Source organism: Adelges cooleyi, unplaced genomic scaffold, assembly GCF_023614345.1.
Source record: "Adelges cooleyi isolate 19-005CV unplaced genomic scaffold, UGA_ACOO_1.1 ACOO_flye_CR_arks_rails_tigmint_CR_PRNA_41, whole genome shotgun sequence".
Lineage (NCBI taxonomy): Eukaryota > Metazoa > Arthropoda > Insecta > Hemiptera > Adelgidae > Adelges > Adelges cooleyi.
This window is the reverse complement of record NW_026096090.1, coordinates 358720-384049: the sequence shown is the minus strand read 5'-3', so window position 1 is coordinate 384049 and position 25330 is coordinate 358720. Positions and strand designations below refer to the sequence as shown.

General features: G+C 30.2%; 3 protein-coding genes across 7 annotated transcripts; 2 read left to right on the top strand and 1 right to left on the bottom strand.

The window, feature by feature from the left end:
* The first annotated feature begins 12095 nt into the window (after positions 1-12095).
* Positions 12096-16480, top strand: LOC126841756 (tRNA (guanine(37)-N1)-methyltransferase). 4 transcript variants are annotated; one of them, XM_050578387.1, is made up of 8 exons: positions 12096-12254; positions 12464-12534; positions 14191-14257; positions 14325-14616; positions 15035-15237; positions 15770-15911; positions 15973-16094; positions 16172-16480. In XM_050578387.1, the coding sequence occupies exons 2-8, from the start codon at positions 12501-12503 to the stop codon at positions 16308-16310; spliced, it is 999 nt and encodes a 332-aa protein (XP_050434344.1). In that variant the 5' UTR covers positions 12096-12254; positions 12464-12500; the 3' UTR covers positions 16311-16480. The 4 variants fall into 4 exon arrangements, with proteins under 4 accessions (XP_050434344.1, XP_050434345.1, XP_050434343.1 ...); XM_050578388.1 differs by lacking the exon at positions 12464-12534; XM_050578390.1 differs by lacking the exons at positions 12096-12254; positions 12464-12534 and adding an exon at positions 13821-14125.
* LOC126841755 (integrator complex subunit 7) lies at positions 16456-19706 on the bottom strand. Its single transcript, XM_050578385.1, has one exon. It carries the CDS (start codon positions 19345-19347, stop codon positions 16477-16479), a length of 2871 nt encoding a protein of 956 aa, XP_050434342.1. The 5' UTR covers positions 19348-19706; the 3' UTR covers positions 16456-16476.
* Positions 19707-21114: 1408 nt separating this feature from the next.
* On the top strand, positions 21115-24856 carry LOC126841762 (malonate--CoA ligase ACSF3, mitochondrial). 2 transcript variants are annotated; one of them, XM_050578402.1, is made up of 8 exons: positions 21115-21441; positions 21511-21627; positions 22617-22825; positions 22898-23206; positions 23274-23430; positions 23556-23756; positions 23909-24054; positions 24119-24856. In XM_050578402.1, the coding sequence occupies exons 2-8, from the start codon at positions 21512-21514 to the stop codon at positions 24754-24756; spliced, it is 1776 nt and encodes a 591-aa protein (XP_050434359.1). In that variant the 5' UTR covers positions 21115-21441; position 21511; the 3' UTR covers positions 24757-24856. The 2 variants fall into 2 exon arrangements, with proteins under 2 accessions (XP_050434359.1, XP_050434360.1); XM_050578403.1 differs by lacking the exons at positions 21115-21441; positions 21511-21627 and adding an exon at positions 22361-22482.
* Positions 24857-25330: the final 474 nt, after the last annotated feature.

Sequence of the window (25330 nt, the reverse complement as noted above, 5' to 3'; positions counted from 1 at the left end):
CATCCGCAACATATTGTCCAAATAACAACATTCGACCTCTAAACCGACACCCGAATATCCATGTCGGAGGCGTAACCCATTTTTAAGCTGATACAACATTAGAAACTTATAACCAATTAATGAATGAGTGTCCTTTGACATTTAACTTTGACATTCCTTGGACATTTTATTATAAAATATGACTATATTTCATATGTACATAAAAATATGGTAAAACTAAATTTTTCGGTGTCTCTGTTCACTGGAAGTGTTCAATTGGTTTTTATTTCCTCTGGCGTTCCTATAGACCAGAGTGTATATTGAGTGTAATGAGTAATGGCCAATGATATTCTATAGATAAAATCGTACACAGATCTTTGTACTGGACGTCGAATTCAAGGTTATTGTCAGTTAAGCGAATAATGTTAGGTAGGTGGATTTTCGATTTGAGCTCGTTGATCACGAAGTTCTCTTTAGAACACCTCCTCCTCGCTGTTTGGATTCGAATCGTTTCTTTGTCCGTCAGTATTCCGCATAATAAAATGTCAACAAAGACCGCAAGGAGCATATGCTAATGAAACGAAACACAAGATATTATAACGACCAGATCGTTGTGTGCGATACATACTTGATGATTATTTAATATACTTATACATAAATGTTACATTCCAGTAAAAATACCAAATAATTTTTTTTTATAGATATATCTTATCGTATTCCCATTAGGTCTAACATGTTTTAAAGTTAAACCACTGCTTACAACATCATCCATTTTTAATTATCTGTGCCTTCTGTGGGTAGAAAGGGTTAAGTTCCACACGCTTTCATCACACACAAATTACCAAAATTAACCATTTAAAAAAAATATATATATTATGCTTACAAATGTTATACCAAATACTAAAACTATTTTTTGAAAGTCAATATTAAGTTTAAAAAAAAAAAAAACTAAAGGTAGAAACTAAAATCAATAATTCAGTATGAGAAGTTATTCAAATGGTGTCAACAGTATTGACTCAATACTAATATTCAAGCATCACTTTTACCAAACGACAAACCTTTTGACTTAATTACCATCGTTTACAATCTTTTTATGTACTTTAGTGTTAGATCAAATGACGAAATTTGTAGAATAGATTTGTGGAGGGAATGACCATATAAAAAATAAATCGGTACATCTAATATTAAGCTGAGTATTTAGTTTAGTGAGGTCTAACCACTCCAGTACTTCTTCTTTTACTTCTCCAGGACTACTTTATATATATATATATCAGAGAGTGCTATTATAGAGAGGCTGTTTCACCTACTGCCCTCTCTCTCTCTTATAAGGGTTGTTATCTGCTATAGTTTTTCCAGACTTACTCAGTCACCTGATAAAAAAAACACTAACTAAGTAAAACCTGTCCAAGGCAAATGAATGTTTCTTACTGAAAATAAATTACAAGTTAATTAAATTACAGTTGATAACTTGTTCAAATTTCTGTCCAATTAATAAAATCCCTAAAAAAACAAGTCTGGTACAAGTCGCGCTTTCGGTAATGTATAAATTAATGCACGAGGTATTATTTAACAGCAATTAGTTTTGAAAGTTTAATAGCGCTTTCTATTTTATAGGTTAAATTTTGTAAATGAAAATAAAAAAACTTACAAGTGATATATTGCGATTGTATAGTTTATAAAGTAAAATAAATAACGAGCGAATGTGTCTTTGGCGTTGTTGAACTATCTAATAAAATATATATATTTTAATCAAGCATTGTTATACCGTGTTTGGGTATAGCACAGTCGACGATCAAATGTCGAAAGAACATTTAAAAATTATGTAATCATGTACAAGACGTACATAGAATTAAAAGTATCTATATTTGGCGCGTAACGCATAAATGACACATTTTTTAATTATATAACTGCATTATATCTGAATTCTGATGATAACGAATATTAATAGTGTTATTTTTTTTTTCGCGTCTTTTTTAATCGACAGTTTTAATTTTATGAAATAAATTACAGTAATCTGTAATAATACTATGCTTTTACTTTTTATGGGCTCCAAGTACGTCCACCACTAGGACTATTAGGAGGTCACTACGTTCAGTTTTCTCACGATCGGTGCATAAAATACATTACATTTTGCTATTTCCTAAAACGTTTGTTTGCTTTAAAAAAAAAAATCGTTTTTGTTATGTGTATAAGTGATGATACATATGGAAACATATAGTGTTGATAGTATATTATAAATACCTAATTGTGTACGCCAAATCCTCTTCACGTGTTATTTTTTGTGGATTTTCCAAAAATAAATCATGTTATGTGAACACTTTAAAGTAATTGATATTAGGTGCTCTCAACTTCCCACCGTTAACTATGTATACTTAATTATAATATAACAATGTAAACTCAAATCCGTTAAGAATGCATTTTTTTTTTCTCGAAATCGTATCTGTTTGTTTGTGAAAAGACACATTTAATTACGGCTATTATTTCTGCACCAGAACACAAATGCAAATGTTTTCATTTGTTCAACAAGTCGGTGATTTGAAGGTCGTAGGTAGTATAATTTTGTTTCTAGAAAATACCATACGTTTTATTCGAAATCATAATTGTTGGGCACTAACACTAATTAAAGGAGATATACGTTGTTTTTTTTTTTTTAATCATATGTATGTTTAATTACTAATAATTGTAGAATGAAGTACGAAAAATCATTGTATGTTTTTTGGTGTTTTGAGCACTGTAATTGTTGATAAAAAAAAAAACTCAAGGTTGTTGTTAAATTTCACACATACACGGGTACAGCATACAAACACAATATGGCCAGTAGTTGTGTAGGCATTGGACCATATAAAATTAGAAAGACTGACGTGGGTATTTAATCGCAGAAAAATTACCTGCCTTGAATATGGTAGAAACTAAATTATTAAAAAAAAAAAAAACACACTCTGTAAACAAAACGGTAACTTACCATGACTGATGAGCGATATTTAAATTATAAAATTTAATAATACGATTGTTACTTGTTTTTTGAAAAAAAACTAACAAATTAAATTCGTTTAAATACACCTACTCGTCGATTCAATACAAACGCTAATAAAAATAAAAATACATAAACATATTTCACAGTAACTAATTTCCTAAGAACTGTGTCTAATGTATGTTAAATTAATATTTACTTGAACATTTGAAATTGTCATATCGTGGTAAAAATGTATACGTTTTTGGTGCAACGTCTAAATTTAATAATAATAATAGTAACCATGTTTGTATGCATTGCATATTATTATGCAGAAGTTATACGATTTTTGGCGTTATTTTGAAATACAGCATAATAACTGAACGTATTACGTCACAGCCTCTCCTGAATATTATTATTATGCTAACATAATAATACATGGTCTTTTCACAGTAGTTTTATATTTTCTCTATTGTTTATTATCTGAATTGGTTCATCGTTTCTCCTTATTATTTATTTATGTATTATATATGATATTCTATACTGTATACCCGCAAGAGATTTTAAATTACCATCGTATCAAGTGACAGTATAATTAACAATTCCGCCAGAGACTCTTTATGCACAAGTTTGTTAATAAAAAAAAAAAAATAAAGGAAGAAAAAGTGAAATACACAAAAAAATTGTAAAATGCAATAATAGCAAACGAAATAAATTACTATAAATATACTATATGTTTTTGAACATAATATTATTATTGGTAGTCAGGGTTTAATGAAAAGTAAATCCTAAAAATTGTTTCAATATAATAATAAACATAATGAGTGTAGCAATATATTATAAAATCATTTCAAAAAAAGGGGAGGGATCTAAGAAGAGCTTTTTGGTTATAATAACTGTGGTAACGACCAAGGTAACGGTTAATAAAGTTACCATTGTTTTGGTTTCCACGGTTAATAAAGTTAAAATTGTTTGGGTTACCTTGGTTACATCGTATCGTTTGCCCATATTTCATAAAATTTAGTAAACTTTGAAAATAGACTTGCAAACTTTTTATAATTTGTTGATAAGATCAAACAATGCCAAGTTCAGTTGGCCCACCCACATTTTTTTATTCGTCATTTTGACAACAAACCTATCCAAAAAAATTGTATATAAAATAGTATAATGAATTTATTTTATGTTTTGTTGGAAATAAAATAAAATGTTTCGCTCCGGTGGTCGTCACAATATATTAAGGGTCAACATTTAGGCAATACTTGACAAAAACAAAAAAGTGCTTTGTTAAATTTCGACCAAGTTAACCTACTTTGGTATTTATTATTCAAAAGTGGCATTTGTTCAGATTGTCCGTATGAACCATAAAGAGAAACTAAAAAGTTAAAGCTTCTTCCTTATAAATATTTTTAAAAAACATTTGCTTTATTTTTAACTTGTCAATATTTTAGACATTGAGGGGTTTAAATAATAACAATGAAATATTGTTTTAATGTTACTTACAAGAAGTAAATAGGTACATGATATATTATATTGCATGTCCTACTAGTTGAACTCATATAATATGTAATAATAAAATTATACACACGGAGTGCGTCAATATTTTCTTTTAATTTCAACGGATCAAATAAATAAAAATAATATGTTTTAATGTGGGAAAAAAAGTTTTCATCGGAATCAGAGATACGTTTTGTTTTGTGGGAACAGCATGGGCAATTTACTTAGTACCTGACAGCTGCATGGTAGTGATGTAAAACAAGGCATATTATACAGTATATTATACCAAAAACATATTCATATGTTAAAGCACATGACAACTACCTACACCTTTCGTTTTATGTAATATGTGTATAAAAAACTCGCCGAGTATTTTTTTTTTCATTGTTATGTACACAAGTGTTGGCAGTATATCATAACAGATTATAACAATTTGCGTTTCAGACAATTATTCAAATTTAACGTTAAAAAGTACATGTCTATATGATAAAAAAATAATTACCTGTATAAGTACAAAACGAGCTGGTATCGAGCTAAGTATTGATGGATTTAGTAGATATTTATTTAAAGAACTATCAAAATAATTAATGGAAAGGTAAACATGATAATTTTGACTTGTCATTTTGGTGTTTTACACAAAGGCGTCCGATCATATACTTATATGTCTACTCATGCCAGCTTCTTATGTCTTGGTGTTTGCAGACATAATATTGAGGGTGAACAATTATTAACTGGAATTTTTTTTTATGTCTAACAGAATAGATTCCAACATAGAGCCAAGTGGCATAATTGTTAATAGGTAAAGACGATATTTGTTGTAAGACAATTGATGACTTTTTAGTTTAATTAAGTTTTTCAATTTGAAAGAGTTAATTTAAAAATTTCCAATAAAATAAGTTTTCCAAAAAAACAGTTAAGGGGATTTAAAATATGATTTCATGCGTCGCTGAATTTTTAGTTTTCGCCTAACCTTTGTTGATAATTTTAACTACTAAATATAGTAATAACTCAGACTATTCGACAAAAAATCTTGTACCTATACAAAAACCGTAAATCAAACACTGTCTTTTAGTTTCCTTGTTTGCCTATTATTGTGTCATATAAATATTATTAATGTCCCGGCAATGATGAAGAAGAAAAACTGTATGTATTGAGTATTTATAAATAGTGATTGTTAATGTTTGGATACTTAAAAGACTACAACGTTCATTTCCATTGCATTATTAATGGACAGTTATTGTATTAATATTAATACTATTAACCTTTCAGTGATCTTAAGCAATCCCCTGTTTTAAAAGTTCCTCTATCAATGTAGTTAGAGTTTTTCAAAATCTAGATGGTCGCTTAAGGCGACATTTAAAAAATAGCAAAATATTTTTATTTTTATTGAAATTATTGTGATATAAACAATAACTCTTAAAAATTATTAATTACATAATATTATCCGTGTACTGCGAAATTGAGGAAGATTTCATGGTTAATTCTAAATATCATCATAAGTGTCTATACAAATATAAATCAATTGCTTATAAATGTTAATCGAATTCTGTCGTGATTAAATGTAAACAATAAAAAATTATTATATATACTCAAGACAACAATGGACAACATTTGTTTAACAGTAAGTGAAAAAAAACCGACACATAATGCTTTTGTGTTATTAATGATTTCAATGTGGAATATCAATTTTTTTGGTTTTGTGTACACAATTAGAGATGCTGCACGTAATTAACTATAATAATAATCGAGTTGATCTTATCTTAAATGTATTAAATTAAGCGGAATATTTTTTTAAAACGAAACAAAATGCTAGTAGTCGCAAGGTCTTTATACTAATGATAGTAAACAGGTACTTGTATATATGTAATCTATATACATTTTAAATGATATTTTCAATAGATATATACAATAACCGTGATACTGTACAATTTAATATTTAGCCAATACTTATTTAATTTTGCTTATTTAAAAATAAATTTGCCAATAATTCTAACAATATTAAATATTGATCACTCTTCAGTAACTGCTCAAGCACTCTCCAAAAAAATACGCTTGTCTTGAATAAAATATACAAATACCGATTCAAACCGAGTGTATTTTTTAGCTGAATAATAATCTGTAAGAATTTACTCATAATTTGCATTTTTTTCCAAAACAGAATACTTATGCGTGAATATTGCGTTTAGAAAGCGTTTGCAAGTGGATATTTGTATTATTTTTGGTAATTATTCTCAGTGTCTGTATTGTTAACATTCTACAGATGCAAATGAATCTCAACAGACAATTCTACTTGCTACAGATACCGAAGTCATTCGCTGTTTAATTTAGCGTGCAACATATTATCTAAAGAATTTTAGTAGGTATTAATGGTACACTCTTGTAGAGAAATAAAATACACAGGCGTTTTGAGCTTTGTTTAAACAAATTTCTATACTTTTTCACCTAAAGTAAAAGCGTTTAATGAGATAACATCGAATGGTCAATGTTTATTAAAATATAATAATAATTCTGATTAGGTTTTTTCAAAATGTCACTCGATTAGTCAGTATCCAGTTTTGTGAAATCGTTTTATTATGTTATTTTCTTATGTGTTTTAATTAACTGAGTAATTAAAAGCAACTCGGTAAAATCGCATTAAAAACGGATATAGTGTTTTGAGTTTCCAATTATCTTTTTTATTATTATTAAAATGTAATAATACTTGCTTGTTTACGGTTTAATTGACTTGTCGTTTGTCAATCTGAAACAAGTTTGTGAAAAAAATAACAGGATTATCGCATAGATACATAATATTATAAACCGTACCTGTATCTAACGAGTATATGATTTTGCTACTTAATCTCTTTACTGATGCAATTAAACTAACGTTTATAGGATGAGACAACAAAATGTTATATTTGAAAGTCGCTGCATTTTTATTTAAAAAAAGGCTATTAACAAAAAATTCGAATAAAATTCTTATAAAAATAGACACAAAATAAAAGCGTTAAAATAAAAGTAAAAGTTCCAACGGGTCTTTTTTTTTGAGGACTTGCAAAACAAACAAAAATCTCTAGGACTTTCTATAATATACCAATAGGCAAATCCTTGTTGCACACCCTGTATGTAATCAATAAATCTTACCATCAATCTAATTTTCGATCCTTAAATACAAAAAAAATGCCCAAACGTTTGCATAGAACTAATCATAAATGTTTTTTAAAGTATATTAATTAGTATGTAATATAAATGTTAGAATAGTCTAACAGTTAATAAGCGTTCATGATAACGGTTAGTTAAATTCAGTTCTTGTTTTTTTATACATCCAAATATGACGTCTTAATGTATTTAAAATACAAAGTTTGAAAGTTGCTAACGGTAAAAATTACTATTGAATTACATGACTTGTATTTTAATAAATTGCGGTCTAGCATAACTTGTTTTGTCAAGAACATTTTCTGTGCAACCAAAATGATTGCGTTTGTAAACCGTTTTAAGTTGGTATCATTTTTAAAGGGCCTTGATGCTTAAGGTGAAAGTTTTTAAATTGCGTTGGCGTTTACTGTTTTGTTGTTTTTTTTTTTAAATTATTACGATTATAAATCTATTGTCTGGACTGAAATATCGTTAACGGAATTTCGAAACAAATAAAAATAAATATCACCGTATTGTGTATCAATATTATTGTAAGTTGCCACTCATATCATCTACATCTAGTCACACATAAACACGCACTTATTATTATCTACGTGCGGTAAAACAAAACACAAATTAACAATGTCAATGGTCTGTTGAGGTATTTATATATATTGGAACAAACATTGGCCGTGCTTGCGTATGCATTTTATTTATAAACAGCAATCAATACACCAAACGAGTATTTCCTGTCTTCGAAACAGAAAAATACATATTATTATTATATGTCTCGGTGCGAATAGCCGTGACCGACATTTTGAAAATCGGAAAACAACTAATTATTTTGAAAATAATACATTTTATAAATTTGAAACGATTAACTTGAAATTTTTGAAGCGTTTTTATTCTTAGCTAAGGGGGTAAAAATTGTTGAGGTTGTAAATATAATATAAATGCATATTATTTACCGAATTATTACCAAACGTCGTTGATAATATTTTTATTGTTAAAATTCATACCATAAGAACGGCAATGTCACAAACCAAAACAAAACTGTCCCGTAAAATTATAATACAAGACATGAAAATGACAAAAAAAATTACTTAAATCCTTTTTCGCAAAAACCGTCCGATTAAAGTCTTAAAAACTTTGATTGATTTTTGAATATTAAAAAAATTAAACTGTTTAACGGCCTGTTTGTGAGCCCACCCTTATCACAACCCTTATCACATATGTGTATAAGTATTAGTCCTGATAAGGGTTGTGATAAGGTTGGGCTCACAACAGGCCTATAGTAGATTTGCACATTGAAGAGTATATTTTGAAAGTGATTTTATCTTACTTTTTATTATTATCTTTTTATTTTCTTCTTCTTCATATTTTTTTTATACTACCTTTCTCATTTTTTACTTTAGAGGTTTATTTTGTATTGTATAATATATTACAGTAACGCGAGTTAATGTGTAAAATCCGGAAGTGTCCCCAATTTTTTTATAATCGCCATAAAAACACACCATCGGTTTGCACGTTTGTGAACACTGATACTATTTTTGTTATTATTATTCAATAAGGCATATAATATTTATATGTAACACGGTATCATGTATTGCGTTGATTATTGTATAGGTACCTAATGCGGAAAATATCGGTTTGGCAACTGCCGTTAAGGCGTTTAATAATGTATGTAATGCAATGTACCTAAAACCCATTTTTTTTTTTCACAGTAAAACTCTTTAACGGTGTTCTGTTTATAACTGAACAAGTAACTAAAATATAAACATACTATATAGGGTGGTCATTTTATGGACCTAGATCCTTAGGTAGGATCCATGTAGGATTAAGAGTAAAAACAATTTTTCAATTTTACATTCCAAAAAATCGTCTCGCAAGCCTTTCCCGTTTAAACTTACTCAACTATCCAAGTCTGTTTGATAACTCGAAAATTAAAAAGATGGGGTGCGTTTTTTCCCCGTCAAAATATTCTCTCTAAATTGTGTTTTTTTATCTTGACACATTTTTTTTCGGTAACAATAATTATTATTCAAAAAAAATCAACGCAACAAAAATAAATTGTGTTTTTCGCCCGTTTATGTAATTTTGTTTTTTTACCCTCTCGACCATTTCACATAGTGTTTTCTTCGTGTACAGGTGTGTTACACGTTTTCGATTTCACTTTGTAGTCGGTAATAAATTGTCAGGCTAAACGTTTGTTCTATCTATTTAATATAGGTATACTGAACATACATAGACCCGACCCAAAGCAATTTCAGCGCAAACCGTCCGCCGGTTGCCGGATTGTCACAATAGGCCAGTGTGGTGTTTTTGGCCTATTGTCTATCTTTGGTCGCGTACCATCGAAAGTGTTTTATTTTTTTATAGTAATTATTTTACGGACAAATTATAATTTTCCCTTTTAATATTATTATTTTTCCAAAATAAAAAATTAATTGTTCGACCAGCAGCACAATATTGACAGTAACCAAATTGAAGATATCTCTATGTAGGGTCGTTGGAGATAATGGAGAGTGAGAAAGTGAATCCAAGGTTTGATAAAAATATAGTAAACAACATTTTCCAAATGAAAATAGTGTTTGACATATTTTTTGTTGAAAGGGAATTGAGGGCTAACGACTAACACGACAAAAATTCAGATTTAAAAAACCTTAGTTTTGACACTATTTCGAATCTTGGCAAATGAAATTTAACAAAAAAAAAAAACGTTAAATAAATGTTTAAACAAAATATTTTGGTTTTTTTTTTAAACATGAAAACACAGTATTAAATAAGTTAAAACCAATGTTGTAATATATAGTTTATACAAATTCAAATCAGTTAAATCGATGTTACATTTAAAAAAAATTAATTACATTTGTTTAAATAATACAATAAATTAGTAAATATATACATTTATAAATCTATTAGACCATATTAATATATGTCATGCAAATAATTAAATTTTTTTATCATGTTATATGGTTATATTTACGCTGTTATCATAGGCGGGAACCTGGTAGACAGGCAGTCCGCTTTATTATTTTTAAATAAAAATAAAAATATGCTCTTTCTCTCGATAACTATAATGTATTTATTGCTGACTCTCTACTGATTTAAAAAAAATATATATAGATGTATAAACCCACCTTTGAAAGATGAGTAATAAAATAAAATACGTTTAAAAATAACAATAATTGTACAGGTTTATTTTTTTATTGCAAATTACATTAAAATTGTTCAAAAGGCGTTTAGTATAGGCAATTTAAATACATATATGAGTAATTTCATACTCGACGTTATTCGGTTTTATAAATGCCATTATTTCTTGAATATTTTTATTATCTTTTATTATAAATAAGCAATCATTTTTATTCAAAATTTGTAGTTCTATAAAGTGGATTTCTTTCTTAAAAACCGAAATTATTTAGGTCAAATTAATAATGTTGTGTTAGAAATAACAAAAATTCTTAAATGTCAGAGAAATTTAATTTAAAATTAAAAATATAAAACTAAAAAGTAATGATAAAAATACAATTTATTTCTCTGCACCAATTTGTGAAGATATAATATGTCGATCCTTATTTATCAAGCCTTCTGCCTTGTTTTTTTTTATTAAAAGTTTTGTGTGGCGAGGTCAAAGTTTAGTAGATATTGTTTTAACAAATGCTTTCATCTATTGATTTATCGTATAATGTCAAATTCCCATTTCTAAAATTCACATTATTTTTTTGGAAAACTTATAAATATGGCAGGAGTGGCCAAAGGATAACAATGGCGAATACTTGATAGTATATTAAAAATTAAATAACATCAACATACATTTTGATGATGATGCTTCTGTGTTTTCACTCAACTTTTTTCTTTTTTTTATTATTATTTTGATAAGTGTATTTATGTTAATAATTATATATTTATTATTAAAACAATGGTCACATTTATAGCTATGTGCATTTGTTTGATACTTAAATGAGTACAAAAAGTATAAATGCTTATTATATAATAATTTATAATTATTATGCATGTATTTGTTATGTGTGTAAATTAAAGCAATTCACAAAGTACTAAAAATGAAGAAATGCGTTAAGTAAAAAGATTAAATAAAATTTTAAAAATATCTACTATATATTCACTTGATAGTAAAATATAAGCACTACACAAAATACAAAATCATCAAATTACATTAATTATCTGCCGGAAATCGATAAAATTTAATTTCTTCAGGTTTCTTTGCCGTTGTTGTTTCAGTTTAACATCGCGCAAAGTTGATTAGCCATGTGAAACAAAACTCAAAACTAAAAGGGAACAATATCAATATTATATTTATGCTCATAAAAAGTTAAAACACTGAAAACTTGGCTGAGAAAATATTGATAATATATTTAAAATTATATAGAAATTTGTATTTTGGCGCCAAATACTTGTAATTGTTATCACGCATCAGACAGTGTCAAAGAGTAATGGATAATCTATAGTATTTGACGTCATAAAATAATTGATAACAGCCAATAACTGATAAGGATTTTCTGATAAGTGATAAGACGATTTTAAAATACTCCGAATTCGTGTGCCGCCGATAGAACGCATTACTCAAGACTCATTAGTCATCTCTTATCGTCGCGAACTACTTTTTAATATTTATTAAACTGTGACTTATCTGTTAACTGAAAATTATAACTCTTCGTCCTGTACAGTTGAATCGAGTACGATTTTATTATTTAACCCTGTAAGTCTGTAATCTGTATACTGAAACCTACTCAATACGATAATCTAGAATATTGTTTATTATTTTTTTACTACTGTAACGATTGTCACACGTGTTTCCTTTTTTTTGGTTTTTCGGTTTTGGTTTAAAATTAAAAATATTGAAATTTTTGTTATGCGCTCAAACACAAATTCAATGAGTTTACGTCGCATTTTATGTTTGTTTTCTAGTATATTGGGATCCGCCACCTAAACGTATGCGATCAACATGAACGTTCTGTTGCCACCAACAGTCGTACGAGGTATGAAAATATTTGATATAAATAAGTTTACCAAACTCATCAGTGTACCCGCCATAGAAGTAGACACGCAAAACATTGCCAGCGCTAGTAAAATCCTAAAAAATCAGCTGTTAAAATTTACTAATTTCAAATCGATCCGTGACAGCGGTTCCAACAACTACAAACGGGTATTCCTTCTGAACCCGCTCAAAGTGCGCTCATTCGATGACCTCAATCTGCCTTTCGCGTCGCCAGAACACTTTAGCCATACGGATGTGAAATTAACCTACGACAATTGGAAACACGATGAAATACTTAGGGCAATCCTTCCCGAATCATCAATGTTGACAAGTTATTCAGCAATTGGATCGATCGTTCACGTCAACCTCAAACCCGAATTATTAGAATATAAAAATGTAATCGGACAAGTGCTCAAAGACAAAATCAAAGGATGCAAAAGTGTTGTCAATAAAACTGATAACATCAACAATATATTTAGGAATTTTGAATTTGAAGTTCTAAGCGGTTCTAGCGACTTGCAAACATCGTTTAAAGAAAATAAGTGTATTTTCGAGTTAGATTTTTCGGAAGTCTATTGGAACCCAAGGTTATGTACGGAACATGAGAGAATTTTAGAAAAACTCAACGCCGGAGACCTTCTTTATGACGTTTTTGCCGGAATCGGACCGTTTTCTATACCCGCCTCAAAAAGAGGATGTACGGTGTTGGCTAATGATCTAAATCCCAACTGCTGTAAATGGTTGAATGTCAACAAGAAGCTAAATCGCATTAAAGATGATCGATTGACAATAATCAACAAAGACGGAAGCCGATTCATAATAGAAGATCTAAAAGCGCATTTAATTTTGTATTCAAAAACGTTAACTAATGACAACGATAACAAAGTACATGTTACAATGAACCTCCCCGCAATTGGTATAGAGTTTGTGAAATATTTTAATAATTTATTTGAATGGGATGAAATATCAGATAGTTTTCTTCCTATTTTACACATTTATACCTTTGTGAAAACTAACGAAAGTTATGAAACTGGTCTACATCTAGTCATGGCTGAACACAACATAAAAGAAGAAGATGCTCAAGAAATTATTCGAGTCAGAAATGTCGCGCCCAACAAAGAAATGATCCGAATAACATTACAAACCACCAAAGAGATGTTGTGCAAAAGTAGTGTTAAAAGAAAAACCGAAGAACAGGAAAACGAAAATCCAAAAAAAACAAAATAACAATAATTTTTTGTAAACTTTTTACCATGTTATGCTATAACAAAAAATTGACTATCCTTATAAAAAAAGTTTTATTTATTTTTTAGTTATTTTCTTTTCTTATTAGACTTTTTTACCACAAAAAAAAAAAAAATATTTATATTTATGCATTTGGACTTTTAAAAAAACATATGTAACCGAAAAATATCAAACTATGACATACAATCAAACGTATTGTAGTGGCTTATTTTAGTGGAATTTATTTCTAATTTTGTGACTACAATAAATTAAGCAACCATAACTGATAATTATTAATAAAAGTAATTGTTTTCATTGAGGTTTAAACTTTTTAATGATGCACAAAAGCGTTATTATTAAATGATAAGGTGACCACCTTATAAAACGAAACTAGTTTAAAACATTTACTTATTTGTTGTTTATTTATTTGTAGAAAAATTGTGTTGTCACATGGAGGCTGTTTCAGCAATGTCAGTTTATTCTAGGATGTCCATGAAGAGGTGACTATAGATCATTATACGCCATGGAACATAATCAACAAGATCATTTAACAGCTCATGTGTTTAGTCGTATGTTTTACATTAAATCTGATTACGCCGAGGTAATTGGTAAAATTGTGCAAGAGGCAAAATGTCAATTCCATGATATTATATGCACTGTATGTCCGGATTACGTACAACTGCACAACGACAGTGAGGACGTAATCAAACAGTTTGAACTATTTTTTGTGAAAAAAGTGCCTAGTAAGGCATTGATATATTCGCAACATGTTAACAGTCCTGTGGATTTCGACGATATACGAAAGTTCCAAATCTACACACATTTACTGCTCGGACGTTGTATCAGCCAAACGTTTAAGGTAATATTTTTTTCTTTGTTTAGAACTGAACATTATTGTAATAATTTTTTATCTAGATGAAGCGATATATAAAAAAAAACAGCATTTATTTAAACATTCAATTATTTATGACAAACATTTTTCATTAGTTGTTATTTGGTAAAAAAATTTATTAATTATTTACGAATACATTTTTTGAATTATCGGCGTAACTTTTGTAATTTTTTACTTAAACAAGTGATTTTTAATACATTTATAAACAATATATGTATAATTAGTAATTATTAATTATTTCAAATAATAAGATGTTTTTATGTAAATAATAAACAAACAGATTACATGTGTCAAGTGCAAATATTTTATTCGCATATAAAAAAATATTTATTATTCAATTTTAACTTGAATATAATTTTTATTTAATTATTTTTTTTTTTTAAAGATATTAAAAGAATGTTTTGAAAAATACACGCTTAAAACTATGTTTTTGAGTTTCAACGGCGGAAAAGATTGTGTCGTACTACTACATTTGTTGCTGGCCGTCATGAAAGAATTAAAATTGTGCGGACCTCTGAAAGTTGTTTACTTTCGATCCGACGACCAGTTTCCTGAGGAAGAAGAATACGTCCATTTAATTGAAAAAAAGTATATTTATTTAATTATTATTATTTTTGTAAAACCTGTAATATTGTTTCGTCTTTGAGACTTAGCTTTTAACATTTTTACCTCCGTCATTTCTTTAAACAATATTACTTGAAGACTGTACATTTTTTACCATTTCCAATCATTATAATTACATTGTCAAAACGTAAATAATTGGCGACATTTCGAGAGAATGTATATTTCTTTTTCATTTAAGTGCTTGTATAAAGACAACATTAAAAGTGTAAAATGTATGAAATTCACATTAGAGTGGAACTCTAAAAATAAATTTAAAAAAAACAATTTTTGACAACTGATGTGAATTATATATTCATTTAATTATATTTACGCCACGGTAATTGTCTAATATACATATTTTTTTTAATTAAATCAAATTAATTTTTAATAAAAAAAAAGAGTATTAAATCTTTTAAACTGTTACGTTTACGGTCGTTAGATAAATACATAGAAATTATTTTGTATGTTTATGTGATTTATCGTAAATGATAATACAATAATTATCTGTCCTCATTAGATATGATTTAGACCTAGAAATTATCGAAGGAGAACTTAAAGGCGGGCTCACAAATTTTCTCACCAAAAATCCCGAGTTTCGCGCATCAGTCATTGGCACCAGACAGTCGGATAACGATTCTACTAAACTTCAATTTTTTCAGGTAATATTTGCAACAATTGTAGTTAAATATAGTTATTTTCAATTGAGTAATGTTTTTTCAGAATACTGATCCAGGATGGCCTCCGTTGATTCGTGTCCAACCTCTTATAAATTGGAACTACGAAACAGTGTGGTCATTTTTAAGACAATTTTCTATACCCTATTGTTGTCTGTACGACAAAGGGTGAGTAATTTTAAAACGTGTTACACACTATAATATATTTTAGTCAGTTATGTATGACCGATCTGCTTTCTCAACAGGTACACATCGCTCGGTAACAAGTCGAACAGCAAACCGAATCCACATTTAAAGTATATCGACGAAGAAACCAGAGAAATTAAATATTTACCGGCGTTTTTACTGCAAAACGTCAAATCCGAGCGACAAAGTAGATTGTGATAAATTCTAAAGAAATCATAAATCGAGTCAAGTATTAGCGATATTTATACATTATATTATACACATACTGATGAATTATATATTAAACAATATATTGTATTTTATGTTCAAATGGTGAGGGGGGAAGTAATTGTTTTATTATAAATTATAATATAAAATTATTTTATTAATGACATTTTATAATTAACGTACTCCGAACACCAATCTGCCATACGGATGCAGTATCGTCGATCAGCGCCGCTTCAATGTGCACTTGATATTGGCTGCTTTGATTGAAACTCAGACAAAACTCCGATGCGAAAAAGTCTTTGTGAGGTTTTACTGTTTGCGTTAACATCAAATGGCCGTCTGTCGGTCGGGCGTCGTGATTTCTGCTCATCATCTGAGACATTACAGTCAATTGGATTCCATCGACCTTTCGGAATTTAGCTTTGGTTCCGTGTTGTACGACGCCTTCTACTTTGACTACAAAATTACTGCCCATGTTCACCGTGATGGGTTCTCCATTGACTCGGGGTTGAGGTGATACAGCTAGTGTTATGGTGGTCGACTGGAGAGTTTGAAAGAAATATCGCGGGAAACACATTGGCGTATTTAGTAAAACAGACGCTTGTTTTTTGAGCGACTCAATGTGTTTATGAGTAATCGATTTTGGTTCGACCGTGCTCATAATTTCCAAAAGTTCTTGCCGACATTTAATGATTAGTTGTATCTCCAAGGAACCTTCTTTTTCCAATTCAGAATCCAGAACTGGGCATTCACTTTTGTTAGAAACCGCTACAGATTCTATATTGTAGGCCATCAACTGACACAAATGCTGCAAAAGCTGTAAATGATACAACGTATTAGAGTCGGCGTCAAACGCCGATTGATACAACCTCCAATATAAGTCGGCACATCCTTTAAACTCTTTAGCCCTTTTCCTCAGTTGATTCGTTATATGGCCATAACTTTGCATTTCATCTCTAGTCGCTAAAACGATGGCAGACGCTATTGCGGGCGGCGGGGTTGTGCAAAAACTATTGCAAGTCGACAACAAGCGCATGAAACATTGAAGTAGTTCACAGCGCAAACGGGTGTACTCTGTTTGGAAAATTAACATCAACGACGCTGCTTTCAGTGACGCTATAGCTTGATAATATGTCGAAATTGATTGACCAATATTGGTCAGTAACGAAGTGCCCTTAGAGAATTCAAGTTGACACTCTGCAACGCTTATGGTTTCTAGAGCGGCTAACCAAAAATGCATTTGCTCAGACCCCACTCGGTTTTTCAAATTTCCAAAAATGTCCGAGCTGATGTTAAAATGGCCGTATCTAATGGCAGCTCGACCAACTTTGTAGTTGGACCATAAGTCAATAGTTTTTAATACCCCGTTGATTACTTCTTTAATAGACTCATTAACGACGCCCTTGTCGTGCTCATCATAACTGATCGATGCTTGGAAGACGACTGTACAGAGCATAATTTTGGTAGTAGTAGACTCTTGACTGTGATTTTTAGTCAAACGTCGTAATTGATTGATAAAGTCCATTAAATAGGGTTCTAATGTACCCGGTAGAATACCGCCAAAAGCCGCAATGGCTTCACATACCAATGGATTTAATTCAAAAGTTTCTTGTTGGAACGCTCTAACAACGAGAGATACAAAATCTGGTATTAAATTTTTATTCGCTTTGCACATCATAACAGCTGATCGTAAACCATCACGTAGGTAAATTGAAGGTTTCCCATCGTTATAGGATGACCCAATGTCGTCAACATCCATAGGTTCGGCATCGTTATCAGTGTTTAAAATACTTTCAATGAGAGCACGCTCTTCAACACTGAAATCCTTTAAATCGTCATCTATTTTCTCTCTTGTAGTCAAAACTGACAGAAGATAACATTGTATGCAATTTTGTAGTTTGTGTGCATTTTCTATAGACAGTATATCTTCTTCGAAACAATAACAAGCTATATTTGTCAATACTTTTACTGCATTAGCCGCTACCGCTTCATGAGATGAGCTTGACTCTGCAATGCACATTTTCATAAGGGGGCTATCGATACTGTAATGAAACTGGCATATCGCCGGTGACTTAGTCAACGGCACGAATACATGAATAGCGTCAGCTTTTAAGTTGTTATCGATAGATGGATCTTCGCAAAATCTTACCAAATTATTAACAGCTTCCTCGGACCAAAAATGAGCTCCTTCCTTGGCAATTTGATGAAGTCCAGAAATTGCGCATTTGCATACCAAAGGGCGTTTGTCTTGGGTGAGGTATTTGAATAGCAGCTCTATTTGTTTTGGTATATCGACCAGAATTGATAAAGCCAATTGATTCAGTGTCTTCAAAGTAACGAGCACAAAATCTTGGGCCGGATACTTTTTCAATAAATCTGTACAAAGTGTTCTCACCATTGTGGCCGTGGTAGTGTCGTGATGCATATGCTTCAGAATTGGTATTAATTTAAGTTTCATCATGACGTCGGTGGATATACCGCTAATCATGTTGGATATTTTACTGCACATGCTCACAGCAAAGGATTTGGATTGGGCGGCAAATTGAGCAGCTGCGTAGATAGCCGATTTTACTTCAACTGCATTATGCGAATCCAAGCTGGTGCGTATACTATGATGGACTTGACCTCTTTCGGGTATTATTCGTGCGATGCTGCCTAGAGTGCGTAACGTAAGTCCTCTAGCAACCGGGTCGTTGGAGTGTATAACGCTATAAATTCGTCGAACAAACTCATCGATGTTCAATATTTTGTCTATGTGTTTTTCGGTCTGTTGACATACACGTAGGACCCAAAGACGTAAAAAATTGGTACCTAAACGAAAGACGTCGGCCAGCTTCAGGAACGACGAGTTAATCAATATCGGAAATGGATACTTTTCAATCAGCCGAGGAAAACGTACAATAGCTTCACATTGTTCGCCCACCCGATTGGATCGAAGGCCTTTGTCCAGTTCTATCAGTGCCGAATTAGCATCTTGGTCGGGTTCACCCAACAGTGTTTCACACATGGCGCTTCTAAACGCCGTCATTTTGGAAAACTATGTTTTATACTAGATTAACTTGAAAACTAATTAATGATACACGTATAAAAATACAAAACTTCCCCTATACAGTTTAATAATTTAAACACGGTAAGTTACACAAATATTATTATTACCGTTTGTCGACTGTGGACAAATACTTGGTTTCACTAGATATGACTTACAACACACAAATTGAAGATCTTTATTTAAATACATAACAACATTGAATAATCATTGATCAACCTATGCTTGATCATTGATCTTATGACTTATATTATGTTATGATAAATACATCTATTTTGTCATTGTTATGATCACAAAATTCGTATCCGGCAGTCGGCACTTGGTAAGACGCGCTCTTATCATCATAACAACATAGTACACGAAGAGTAATGTAGATAATAAGAAAGATAACAGGACGATCAGCAGCTGTTGGAAAAATGATAACATGACATATTAGGCCACGTTTTTTTTAAATTTTGAGTTCCTAATAAATAATAACACCAAAATCGAATTAATAATAACACAGTTTGAATGTAAATCACATTTGACACTTCACACAAACATATTTTAAAATTATAATATTTATAATAATCGTTTTAAAATTGTTTATAATTGTAAAAATTATGTATGTGTTACATTACATAATGATTTTATAAATATTTCTTACCCACACAGCAACAAAATTTAAACGTTTTAAAAATGATTCCAATGTTTTAAACTTTTTTTTATAAAGATGTTTTGTTACGAAATTTGATGTTTTAAAATGTTTTTTACAAAACGTTTTATAAAGGTTTTGAAAATATTTCTTACATTTAAATAAAATCCGTGTTACAAATTTACACCATGTTTGGCAATAAAAAAAAGCGACACATTTGTGTCATCAATATTTTATTTCCTGTCAAAATAAGATTTTTAAATATTCCAGTTAACAAAAAAAATTTTTTAAAAATAATTTCTTTTTGTTGTTTTTTGGTTAGAAATTTAATGTCATACTACAAAAATTGCTTGCAAAACGTTGTTAAAATATAAAAAAAAAAAAACATTTAAATATTACTAAAATAATAGTACAATAGCTACTAATATATTTACAATATAAAATAGTTTAATAATATTTCATAAACAATATTTGCATGGCATTTAATTTATAGCCAAATAAAATTAATTATAACTCATTATTTAAAATAATTATTTTTTTAAATGTTCAGCAACTAGGATTTTTATATTTTTAATTATTAAAACAGTATCCTAGTATAAATATATTTTTGCTGTGAATAGAAAGGAAACGGAAAATATTTTTAAAATACATCTACTAAAATCTACTATTTTGTAATAGATGAAAATCAAAAATAACTTGATGTTGAATTATCATTGACAGCAAAGCTCGCATTTTTATAATAATTATCGGTCGAAAAATGTCGAGGCTTTGTAAAAAATGTTGAATATTTAAATATTAGTTTATACTTCAAGTTAAAAACTAGATGGTATTACTATAATTGTCGAGCCATGAATTAGAAAAAATAAAAGCGAAAAAAAAATTACCAATTTTAAGACTTCAAAAGAAAAATTCAATTAAAAAACTCAAAAAAGATTTTTTTAATTCAATATATAAATTAAGGTGAAGTTCGACGATTATTGTTGTTTTGGTATTTAAGTTTAATTACTAATTATTAATTGGTTAATATTTTGTTGAATAAATAATGTTAAAATTGGTTGTAATCTCCGCATTCGGCTTATCAACTATAGAAAACGGTTCATTTCTTTTTATCAAATTTTTACTGATTTTCTTACACGGATATATTATTTTACGACTAACCAACGACCAAGTTCTTTATAAATTAAGCCTTAGAACGTTACCGGTATTTTTTAGTATCCGTGTTACTGTTTTTTGTCGAATGCAAAAAACTATGGTATTTTTTTTATAATTAACAGTATAAAGTTATTCGAAAATATTGCTAATACTAAATAGCATCTTGAATTTGCTTTGCCTTGCACCAAAACTAGTCAGTAGTCATAACCTATAACAAGTTAACTACACTAAACCTACTACGGTTGAATATTTCAATAAGCCTTCGGATACAGTTCTGTATTATCAAAAAGGTAAATCATGAATTCTTATGTTTTTATGAACATCTCTTTTGTTTTTTAACCAGTATCGTACGCTCTTAGGATGATGATGCTGTACAGAAAATTTCTATTCAAACCACTGTGCAACCGTATGCAACTACATTCGGAAGCGTTAAATAACATTCAAAAGAGCATACCGTGCGTTACGCCCATATTTAGGTAACCTTCTGATTAACATAATTTTATGTAACAGTAGGGAAACAATTCCTCTACTCTTGCTTAGCCAATCTTTGTAGAATCAAAATTTAACCTACAGTAGGTAACACCCACAGTAATTTTCTTCACAAAAAACATGATAACGCAGTTGTCAAAAGTCCGCTTTATGATTTAGTTTTATTAAACAGATCCAATCCAATCAAAAATTTTATTTTAAAATTCAATCTATTCAAGACAGCCATAATATATCTCAGCATTTGCGTAGTCTAATCTAAAAAAATTTGCTCATGTCTCGCCATAATTGGATATGGCGAGACATGAGCTAATAAGTAGGTATTAACTTTTTATCCCAGCTAGGTCTAACCTGTAAGTTATTTCCAACTTCACAATTAATTTTAAAATCTGTTCAATTGTAGATAAATTATTTGGAATTTTTTATTTTACCTTTTTACATTAGTGGTCGCATTTTCAAATATGTTCAGGCATTATTTTGTAAATTAAGATTTTTAAGTGAAATTTCAATCCATACACTAGTACCTAATAATAATTGATTATTTAATATTTTTTTTTTTAAGTATCTCTAACTGGTTCTAATTGAATGTCAATAAAAACATCAATGATTACTGGTTGTTATATAACCAAAAGGTTAAAAAGTTTTTTTAATCATGTGATTAGCATTAAATAAAATAAAACATGTCATGAAATCATTAATAATTCATAATATGCTACATTTTTGTTGCAACATTAATTACCATTTTACGAACAACAACTGTAACAGTTCTGTTCGTTGCAGTAATTGTTTAATTCTTACTTCATAAAAGCCATCATATTTCGTACAATGCCCATTCCTATATTCAGGTTATTTTATAAAATGATATGTTTTAACTCTTTATTAAGTACTAGCCAATTAATTTAAACTATTACACAATGTACGTTTTTAATTATTACAATTGATTTTAAAAAGAATTGTTTTTCTTTCTATAAATTTATAGATTAGCAAAACAATGGCCAAACAAAGTTGCCATTATAGACAAATTCGGAGAACACACATACTCTTCGATATACAACAGCAGCATCGCATTGTCCAAAGTGTTAGAAAAATGTATGAGAGGAGAAACACAAGAACGTGTTGCTATACTGTGCCCAAACAATGCGTCCTATGTGGTGGCCCAATGGGCCTCTTGGATGAGCGGTCAAATCGGTAAGCATGTTTTCAGAGTATATTTATAATTTTCTAAAATAACCATAGTATAATGTATTGTCGTCCATATAGTGGTTCCGTTGAGCCCATCGCATCCAGCATCTATGCTCGAATATTTTCTTAACGACAGCGACGCTCAAGTTATTGTGACAACATCGGAATTCGAGTCAACCATACAACCTTTGACCGAAAAACTTCAACAAAAATATTTGATTTTTGAAGACCACATAAGTTTAAACTATAAACCACTCGGCAAGACATCGTTTGAGAATGGCGACGAGGTCAAGCTGTTGGAATGTCAAAATGACGTTAGCGATGAGCAATTTTTCAATTCCAACGCTATGATAATCTATACGTCTGGATCAACGGGTCCGCCGAAAGGTTAATTTGTAAATAAATTTCATTGTGTGAATAAATTTGTTTTCAAAAAACTGACTTTGGGTTTCAGGCGTTCTGCTAAGTCACAAGAATTTGAATGCGCAAATAAATAGTTTAAAAGATTCTTGGGGCTGGACCAACAAAGACGTTATTTTACACGCGTTGCCGTTGCATCATATTCACGGTATCGTCAATGTTTTAATGTGTTCACTACACTCCGGAGCTAGGTGCGTTCGTCGTAGAGTGTTATTTATTTTCTGACAGCGAGTCAATCAATTATAAGGATCAACTCGAAAACAAACTGCTAAGTCTTCAAAGTTGACGATGATTGTTATTATTTTCAAATATTTAGATGCGTCATGCTACCAAAGTTTGACGCCTCCGATGTGTGGACTTGGTTACTGGCTATCGAACAGTACTACGGGTATAGAGTGAATATGTTCATGGGCGTTCCTACTATGTACGTCAAATTGATTGAAAATTATGAAAAAATGTTTGAGAAGAACGACAGAATGGTAGAATACATAAAAGCCGTCTGTTCTCAAAAAATTAGGTAACTTAATTTTAAAAAAACCGACTACTTGTGTCTTCACAAATCTAGTGTTGGCAACTTATAGTTGGTTTCAACGACTATTACCTACTTAATAATTCGATAGGAACTGTATCGATTGTGTTAAACCCTATTGACGTTATTTATGACTTTAGATTAATGGTCAGTGGATCCGCTCCGTTGCCTAGTACAGTTTTCGATCGATGGGAACAAATTACTGGACAGAAACTATTGGAAAGATACGGTATGAGTGAAATAGGCATGGCCCTCTCTAATCCTCTGAATGGCGAAAGGAGACCAGGTATTATTTTCAACACAGAAAACGTATTGTGATGGCTGTTGCTTATCAAATTTTGTGGCTGTAGGTTTTGTCGGTCATCCCCTGCCGGGCGTAAGCGTACGTATTGTCAACGATGACAACGTCTTGGTAGAAGGAAACAGTGTGGAAACAAAAGTAATTGACCCCAAAGCCAAACAAAAGGACGGAAGTTTTGTAGGTACTTTGCAAGTGACGGGTGATGCCGTTTTCAAGGGTTATTGGCGTAAACCAGAAGCAACTAAAAATGAGTTCACTGAAGACGGATGGTTCAAAACAGGAGACACGGCAGAATTCTCGGACAACAGTTATAGGATATTGGGTCGGACGTCGGTAGATATAATTAAGACCGGAGGATACAAAGTTAGCGCTCTGTTTATTGAGACCATAATGTTACAAAACAAATTAATTCAAGATATAGCCATAGTCGGCCTGCCGGACAATACGTGGGGTCAGAGAATAGCAGCTCTGCTCGTGGTCAACAATCAAGTTTCCCAAGAAATGGATAACAAAAAAATAATCAAAGAATTGAAAACATGGGCTGAAACGGTTTTGCCGCCGTACAGTATACCGTCAGTGATAAAACTTGTCGAACAAATACCTAGAAACGCTATGGGCAAAGTGGATAAAAAATCATTGTTAACAAAATCTTTTAAAGAATATCTAGAAGCGTACTCAACTAAATAGTTTATTTATAAATATTACACACAAATGATTATAGTTTATTATTTTACTTATATAACATTATTAAATTATAAACATAATGAGACTGTTACTTTTTCTTTTACATTTCAACTAATATTTTTTTTTAAATGTGAACATATTATTCTGCCAAATGCACATATTTATTAAATATATAATTTAACGTTATAATCGTTATATAACCTCAAGACAATACTACTACTTCACCTATTATACTCTGCTTAAGTTTGAAAACAAAAACATTCCATAAATCATGGTCCAAGTGCTGGGGAAAAATTATCTATTGGCGACTACCGATAAAAATTGACAATATTATAACAGGAAAGAAAACAAAAAGACATTATTCAAACTTTTTCTTGTATTAATAATAGACTAATTCTATCATATTTATTTTGAATAAAAGCGCCAATATAACAATAATAACCAGATTTTAGAGAAGCAATAAAGTGAAATGGTAAATAGCTATCACGCAATTCATACACTTTAAAAAATGAGTGCATCTTTATAGTAATAATAATAACTTCAACAATTTATTGTCTCGATTTGTATTAGGTTTTAA

Excerpts from the sequence above, each read along its gene's own strand:
- LOC126841756 (XM_050578386.1), top strand. The coding sequence starts at position 12,501 with ATGAACGTTCTGTTGCCACCAACAGTCGTACGAGGTATGAAAATATTT.
- LOC126841755 (XM_050578385.1), bottom strand. The coding sequence starts at position 19,347 with ATGACGGCGTTTAGAAGCGCCATGTGTGAAACACTGTTGGGTGAACCC.
- LOC126841762 (XM_050578402.1), top strand. The coding sequence starts at position 21,512 with ATGATGATGCTGTACAGAAAATTTCTATTCAAACCACTGTGCAACCGT. Across the intron at positions 21,628-22,616 it reads TGCGTTACGCCCATATTTAG|ATTAGCAAAACAATGGCCAA; the intron begins GTAACCTTCTGA and ends ATAAATTTATAG. Across the intron at positions 23,431-23,555 it reads TCACTACACTCCGGAGCTAG|ATGCGTCATGCTACCAAAGT; the intron begins GTGCGTTCGTCG and ends TCAAATATTTAG.